This window comes from Camellia sinensis, chromosome 2, assembly GCF_055761805.1.
Source record: "Camellia sinensis isolate YWXY chromosome 2, ASM5576180v1, whole genome shotgun sequence".
NCBI classification, from domain to species: domain Eukaryota; kingdom Viridiplantae; phylum Streptophyta; class Magnoliopsida; order Ericales; family Theaceae; genus Camellia; species Camellia sinensis.
Genome location: NC_138962.1, coordinates 184470749 through 184479400, shown reverse-complemented (window position 1 = coordinate 184479400; position 8652 = coordinate 184470749). Strand labels below are relative to the sequence as shown.

Here is an 8652-nt window from a genome sequence, read left to right as displayed (position 1 = left end):
CTCGGCCATCATGCATCGAGATGCGTGATTGGTGGCATGAGGATCGAGGCGTGCATACATATGTGAAAATACTTTGCCATGCCCCTTTTCTTGCTCTCTGTTGCAGCAAATAAAAAATCAACAACTTTCTAAAGCCTTGCACAGCATTCCGGGATTAATTGCAAACAGAGGCGAATCGGGGCATCGCAATGGATTTCCGCATAAGGCAACTCGAGCATGCATCTTTCATCATTCGGAACAGAGCTGAGGCAGTCCATGAATTTGCATACTAGTTTATTTGCTTTCCTAGTTAATTTGTTAATTAATTAGGGTTTTGTAAATCATTTATTCGGACTGTATTATTTATTCGAACCCTCCGAGCGAGGGCACAATTATAATAAGTGTGCGTGTGTGTGATGTATGTCTTCTAACCCCCACTTCTTTCTCCCTTTTATTTACCAGCTTATGATGGTTAGATTAGGGCATGTTTCAATTAGCATACTTATGCTCGCATGTTTGCATCCATTCATCTGTCTTGCATGCACCGGGCTCGGCGCATCATACTAACCGCATTATACTTCAATTCCGAGTTGAATACATGTTATCCGTTGCATTTCATATGCCATGTTTAGAATAGCCGAGCCTATTGTAGTTATATTTTTGCATGTATTGCATTAGGCATTTCTGTATAGTTAGGATCATGCATGGATTTCTAACATGGCTTCTGCTTTGGCTTGGAGTACTCAGTAAGTATTTATGCTTTAGCATCCTTGCATGTGTGTGAGTGACTGCCATGATAGCATGCATACCATGAGGCTAATTGCTTACATGATATATTTGCCTGAATGCCTGTGGGTGAAGGTTGGATTATCTGAATTGGAATAATGCATTGACTGTGTGTTTTAAGCCCACTAGATAGTGGCAAAACCATGTTTTCTAAGCCCACCCGAGGGTGGCAAAATCTGCATTCTAAGCCTACTTGCGAGTAGCAAACCGCTTTAAAAAATAAGCATGAAATGTTTTATTCCAATTCAGGCGATCCGGTCTATACTTGTATGCTGTGTGCATCACATAGTAAATCTAGGCTAATAACCGGAATAAGAACGCATAATGTTTTTCAAAACTAGATATCATGATTAGTAGAGGCCGATCTTTGATCGGGCGAGCGGGGGTACTCACGAAGTGACCTTCCCCAATCGTACCCAAGTTCCCGAGCCGAGGCAACTTTGGTGATGACGGACACGTGGCCTTAGGCAACGAGTCAGGGTTTCCTAAATTCCCCAAAAATAAAATATTTAGGTGGCGACTCTGTATTTGGCAAAGCAGTCCATGTTTGGCACTTCTTTCAAAAAATCTGTTTTCAAAAATAATTTGCCGGATTTGGACTCTTTGATGATTCATCGGTCTTGCATTGCACTCTGTGAGATTAGATACAGGACCGTGACATTGAGTCATGAACTGTAGTGAGCCCAAATGAACAGAACGGGATTCCCTTCCCGGGACGTTCGAGGACGTCTACAGCTTCCTTCTCCCATGCACCACTGGTTGCCATCCTCCTACTTCCTTCACACCACCGGTTGCCATCTCACAGTACGATTTCTTTAGTTTGATTATTACTTAATTATAGATTATAACTTAACAGATTATAGATTATGATTTTAATCAAAGGTTGTTAATCTGTTTGGTGTAACTGTTAAATTATAAATTTAAGTTGCTGAGTAGTGTTTGTTAGATAAACTGTGAAGTAGATTTTTCAATTAACTTTTATTTTTTATTATTCACTACTTGTCTACATTTTTCATAAAAAATAATAATAATAATAATTTATAATCCATTTGAGTCTTTTTCTATTTTTTAAAAAATAAAAAATAAAAAAAATCTAAGAGTATAATCGTAAATTAACATGTCCACTGCAAAAGCTGAAAATCAGAAGTAAGGGGTGAGCAGCTTTTCAGAATCAATTTTTTTGAGTTAAAATAAGTTGTTAGAATCAAAAGTTGTTTAAAATAAGTTTAACCAAACAGTCCAAAATAACTTTTCCAAAGTTAAAAATTATAAGTTGGCTCAAAAAAATCCAAACAAATACCCCCTTAATTTAGAGCTCCCAATTTTTTTTCATTATTCAATATTCCCAATAGAATGTGTCTTTATTTTCTAATCAATCATCATTTAGGGTTCGTTTGATATTGGCTTTTTTAGCCAATTTTTTTATGGTGAGACTTTTTTAGCCTCGTTTGGTTTTGTTTTGGATTTTTTTGATTTTTGTGAGAGAAAAAACGTAATGATTATGGGTAAAATGTAATATTTTATCTTATTGACTTATATAGCCTATTTTGTCTTTTTATGATTGTTTAGCTCCAAATGTTAGCCAAATCATGGCTTAATATATTCTTTCATATTTTTCAATCACCTAACACAATACTTCAGCTACCCACTTTCTCCACCAATCATAATACTATGGAATACTACGTGTCCATATTCTGAGATTACTGAATAATTACCCGCTGCTGCACAGTCACTAATTTTGGAATTATTTTTATAATTTAAATTGTTCACTTTTTAAGATATATTGAGTAGAATATAATTGTAAAAACTAAATTGATTAGACATCGATAATCGATTTATCAAATTATATTCGTATTCAGTTTTATTTTTTAAATCACATTTACTATTACTTTGGTAAATACAAATAAAATTCAATAATAAGAATATAAGATCGATCAATTTAAATTTTTATAAATATATTCTACAATTAAAATATCAAAATAAACTTCAAAACAAACCCCATAAGCAGCACAACAACTCGGACAACTGCCACCCCAATTCCTTTATTCGGTGGGCATATGAACTTCGACCACTATTCCTATCACAGCTGCTATTTCTTGGCCTAAATTGTAGAAATTATTCAAAAATTCCAGAGTTATTGGTGTGGGTTTGATTCTTTCATACTTTCAAGCATGCTTAAGAAGCTCAAATGAGGCCGCCTTTACACCTATTCCACATTATCGTATTGAAAAAAAAAGTTAGCATATATAATTTCGAAGAGGCATCTTAAAAAATTGACATATTTATTTGGGACAATTATAATATTGTTTAAAAAAGATAAATTATAAATACATCTCTTTAGATTTATTTAAAATACAAATTATCCCTTGTGATTTTAAAAATTACATTCTATCTCTTGAAATTTCTAATTTTATAACAAGTTGACCATTTTATCAATAAATCATCAAGTCAATTAATAATTTTTAATGATATCATAAATATATTTCAATTAATAGTTCATGGAATTTTATTATTATATAGGATTGCAGTTAGAAATTTTATTTTTCTAGTTAATTCCGTTAAATAAAAAATTCTTACAAGCGGTATTTGTAATTTTCTAAATTATAGGAGACAATCCATATTTTAAGTACACCTCAGGGAATGTATTTGTAATTTAATCTTTAGTTCATTAAAATTTTAGGGCAATTTTAATAATGTATTTACAAATAAATATTTATATTTTGGGTAAATTACACTTTGTCCCTTTTATGTTTGACCACTTTTCTACTTTGGTCCTTAAATTTTATTTTTTCTCACTTTGGCCCTTTATATTTCAAGTTTTTCCCAATTTACTCTTAAAACTAATTTCTCTTCAAAATTAGACAAAAAAGCCCATAATAATTGTCACATAACATAAAAAATATATATTATTATAATAGAATTTAAGCTTATGTTAGAGATGTGATTTGCATATAATAAAATATTTTTATGTCATGTAATTGTTAATGTGTCATTTTCTGTTTAACTTTAAGAGTAAACTGAGAAAAATTTGAAACATGAAGAGCTAAAGTGAGAAAAAAAACAAATTTTAAGGGCCAAAATGAAAAAGTGACCAAACATAAAGGGGGCAAAGTGTAGCTTACCTTATATTTTTGAAAAAACATAATTCTAGATACCAAATTTAAAATTTATTTAATTTTCATTTTAAATGTTCTAGAGGGCTACAATTAAAAATAATAATAATTGAATCATTGTTATATAAAGAAAGATTTAATAATAACACATTAATTTTAAGTTTTCAAATTTAAGATTTTGACTTAATTTCCAAACATATATTTTTGGGAAGTTAATTATTAAAAATGAAGAAAAACTAATACCTATCGAATTTCAAAAAAAAATAGTATTGCGACATGTGTATTTTTATTTTTTTATTTAAATTTGAAAATATGAAAAAATTGGATCTAGAGTTTGTAACTTAAAGGCAACAACACAATGTTTTGCAATTATAGATGGTATAGATATAGATAGATACTCCAAGGCTTTATTTAGTTTATAAATTTGGAGACGCATTTGAAAAAGGAAAGGGAGAAGGAAAAATATGTGTGAAATGTAGTGATATTCAATTCACATTTCACCTTCCTTTTCATTTTAGCACTATTGTTTTCTTAAACTACCCAACTGATTAAGAAGTTTTTCTGATAGTATACCTCTCGGATACTTTCAATGCTTAACTTACTAATATTTACATTTTTCATTAACTACATAAACGTATCAATGTAGCGTCTATGAGTTTTATTTTGGAGAATAAATTGCAGAGAGTTTTATTCTAGCAAAATTGACCGCCATCATTTATTCAAAATGAAAAAGTGAATACACTGTTGGAAATTTGAATGACAAGAAGAAATAAGAAACCAGTAGCAACAAAACAAGAAAAATAAGTGCAGAACTTCTAAGACTTGCAATCTGTGAGATATCCCTATCCAACAGCACAAGTCAGTCCAAAAAGAAAAGCCAAATTCAGGAGCCACAACGCAAAAACTTTAAGCCATTTTTAATGTATTCCCTATATCAATCACAAACCGATATCTAACATCAGCTTTCACGAGGCGCTCCATTGCAGTATTCACGTAGTCCATCGGTATCACCTCAATGTCTGCCGTTATGTTGTGTTTTGCTGCAAAATCTATCATCTCTTGTGTCTCTTTTATGCCTCCAATGCAACTTCCAGCCACAATTTTCCTCCCTGCCATTCAAACATTGTGTATTAAGCGTTTGGAGACTTTCGTACATATAATTTCTAATTCACAAAGCCAAGGAGCCTTTCATTATATTTTGCTCAAGAACAGTTAGGTAGCTAATTCAACCCCAAAAAATACGAGCACTCACACGGGTGTATGTAAGCGTTGGGAGTATGTTTCTATGGTTGAACCGTATGAACATTTTCATGTATTTTTTGTGTTTAGAATTTGTGTACACAGAAGTGTTGTGTGCTTTTACATACATTCCTCAAAACAAATTAGTTATGTTAAATGCTTACCCATGATCAGAGGAAAGACTGGAAGCTCAAGTGGCTTCTCTGGTGCACCAACCAAGATGAGCTTTCCATGAGATTTCAACAAACCAATCAATGGTAGAAGAGGGTGAGGTGCAGAAACCGTATCAATGATACCATCCATTGTGCCCATAACAAGCTATTACATTCGACACATCAAAACAAGAAGAATAAAAGTTATCAATCAAGAATTCTCATGAACTTTTGATCATAACATGACTCAAAGCTAATAAGGAAAAAAATGGTTACCTGCATCTGAGTTGGGTCACGGCTATCCAAAAAAGAATCAGCACCAAGCCGTTCAATAGCTTCTTTCTTCTTGCCGGAAGAGGTACTAATCACAGTCACTTCAACACCAAAAGCTTTGGCAAATTTTACAGCTGCATGACCAAGCCCACCAAGACCAACCACACCCACATGCATACCAGGCTGGTCAAGCCCAAAGTGTTTTAGAGGGCTATAAGTAGTGATCCCAGCACAAAGAAGAGGTGCACAACCATCAAGAGGAAGACTGTCAGGGATGCGAATCACGAAATGCTCATCAGCCACCATAATATTAGAGTAACCTCCATAGTTTGGGGTTCCATCATAGTAGATGGAATTGTAGGTGAATAACATTTTAGGACAATAGTTTTCTAGATCATTAGCACAATTGTCACAAGAGTTACAAGATCCAACCAAACATCCCACCCCAACTTTGTCTCCAAGTTTGAATTTCTGCACCTTGCTACCTACCTCTGTTACCACACCCACTATCTCGTGCCTGCATTTGTCAATTCAAATGAAACATGTCATATCCTACTAACTAAGGAGTTGGCAATTTTATATCCATTCATATGTTAGATTTTATTAATTAAGTGATTGGAATTTCATCATCTAACCACCAATTTCTATTAATGGGATGTAAGAACAATTTAGTACTGATATACCAATAGAATTATATATTTAAATGATATAATTTCATTTGGAATTGTTATTTTAAAAGAGAATGCCCACTAAAATGACATTTAATTATAAAAATGTCACTGCCACATAATCAAAAGAAACACATAAATAAATAAATAAGTGCAATAAACAAGCCTAATCATTATAAAAAAACACAAAGAACAAGGGAAAAAAAAGAGAGTATATAGTGTGTTTGGTTTTAGTTTTCTAAAAATTGAATTTTTTATTTTTGTGTGTTTTTTTGTTTTTAGTGAATATTTTTTTAAATTTTAAGAATTTTTTTTACTTTTTTAGACATGTATCTAAATAGTAAAATATTTGTGAAAAAATATTTTAAAAATTTAATAAATACACAAAAATACGAAAAATGAACTGAATTTTCCTTTTTTTGTGTATTTTTTTTTTTTTTTGTATTTTTTGGTATTTAGTGTATTTTTTAAAGATTTTTTTTTACAAATATTATACTTTTTAAGAGTTTTTATGTTAGGTGTATTTAAAAATTAAAAAAAAATTGTTTAAAATATTAAAAAAATTCATCAAAAACATTAAAATACGAAAAATTAAAAAATAGAATTTTCTGAAAATTGGAACCAATTTTTAATTTTAAGAAATAAGAAATGCATAATAGACTCAATGGACTTAGATACAAAGTAACATGTTTCAAAATTATAAATTAAAAATGAAGATTGCATTGTCAAGATATTTATACAAGTAAAATATATGTATGCATGCACGAATGCTAATAAAAACAATAAATTTTTTTAGGTACAACGAATAAACAAATTTATGAAGGCATCTCAATATAAATCAAATTTTATAGCTTCTTGTTTTGGGTTGAAATTGTGTTGCATCTGGTTTTAGACTCAAAAACAGAGCAATGCAATGACATAACCCAACCAACCCAACTGATAATGGTCCGATTGGTTTGGTTTGGTTATTGTATTTTTTAAAAATGTTTAGAGAGAGAGAATGAAAGATGCATGAAGTGTACCCAGGGAGAGAAGGATAGTTGGTGTTGCCCCATTCATTTTTGATTGTGTGAAGGTCAGAATGACAAACCCCACAATACAATACTTTGAATGTCACGTCTTTTTCTCCGGTTGTCCTATACCACACGAAAACCCAATTAATAAAATAACATACTGCCAATTAAACACAACCATATATTATACATTAATCAAAAAAAAAAAAAAAAAGTAATATACCTTCTGGAGAATTTGAAAGGAGAGAGGACACCAGATGTGTCTCTGGCTGCCCATCCCAAGGCCTCCACTGGGTGTTGTTGCTCAGCTGGTAATTTTGCCATGACAGAGAGAAAGAGAACAGAATGTTAAGAAATCTAGAGAGAGAACAAAAAGAGGGATATGCTATTGGCTAGTAGTGCAAAGCAGTGACATGTGTTGGGTCTGTCTGTCGTTTGGATTCCATGGATATTTATATAGCAGTTGAGGACTGGAAGGCGCTGACATAGTTGATGAAATCAACGTGGTCGGTGAGATTAGCCATTGGTTAAGACATTTGATAGACAAAGTAATAAGTACTAGTAGACAAAATAAATTTAAATTATTTTATAACTGAATATGTGAACTAACTTGCACACAAATCAACAAAAGTAATACGTGCAATAAACAAAGGGCTATTTTGGGAGCTTGACTAAAAGTCACTTTTTTTGGTTAGTAACAAAAGTTAAAAGTTGGCTTTTTTGGCTTTTTTTTTCATTTGGCAAGTTGGTTTTTAGCCAACGGTGCAATTACAATTTTACCCCTCATGGGTCACAATGTGTTACATAGGTTCAGTTGAAAATATTTTAAATAAATGGGGGTAGTTTAGTCATTTTATTATGATTTGACATCATAAACAAATATTAATTAAAAAAGTCAAAAGTCACTTTTTACCAACTTCCCAAATCATTTGTCTAAAAAAGCCAAAAACTTGGTTAAAAGTCAAAAAATTATTTTTTACCATCTTCCCAAAACAATCCAAAGTAATAAGTACTAGTAGACAAAATAAATTTAAATTATTTTATTTAATTAGCTTTTCAAAATTGGTTGATGAATCAAGTCACCCCATTTATTTATAATAATATGGCGCCGCCCATACTTAAAAGTAGTTGTAAAAAAATTATGAGTACTATTAGAGGTTGTAAAAATTTTATTAAATTTTTTACTAAATATTTTACATGGGTATGAGACTCACATAGAATTCATATGGTATGAGTCTTACACCCATGTGAGACATTTGATAAAAAATTTGATAAAATTTTTAAAATTCCTAACATTTTTCAAAAATTATTTCGCCATAAATTTTCAAAATAAATACAATTATAAGAGCATTTCTAATGCTAAAACAGATAATCAAAACTAAACTTTAGCAATTTTATATTGGAAAAATGCTAAATTTTAGTAATATTA

The 8652-nt window shown here is 31.3% G+C and overlaps 1 protein-coding gene across 1 annotated transcript; it reads right to left on the bottom strand.

Moving 5' to 3' along the window:
* Window positions 1-4563: 4563 nt before the first annotated feature.
* On the bottom strand, window positions 4564-7748 carry LOC114309783 (putative mannitol dehydrogenase). The gene is made up of 5 exons (XM_082916363.1): window positions 7447-7748; window positions 7233-7346; window positions 5546-6059; window positions 5282-5435; window positions 4564-4987 (listed from the first exon to the last, which is right to left on the bottom strand). The coding sequence occupies exons 1-5, from the start codon at window positions 7545-7547 to the stop codon at window positions 4785-4787; spliced, it is 1086 nt and encodes a 361-aa protein (XP_082772489.1). The 5' UTR covers window positions 7548-7748; the 3' UTR covers window positions 4564-4784.
* Window positions 7749-8652: the final 904 nt, after the last annotated feature.

Bases quoted from the DNA above. Each gene is read 5' to 3' on its own strand.
- LOC114309783 (XM_082916363.1), bottom strand. From the start codon at position 7,547: ATGGCAAAATTACCAGCTGAGCAACAACACCCAGTGGAGGCCTTGGGA. The intron at 7,347-7,446 runs GTATATTACTTT...CGTGTGGTATAG, and splicing joins CCTTTCAAATTCTCCAGAAG to GACAACCGGAGAAAAAGACG. The intron at 4,988-5,281 runs GTAAGCATTTAA...TTTGAATGGCAG, and splicing joins AGTCTTTCCTCTGATCATGG to GGAGGAAAATTGTGGCTGGA.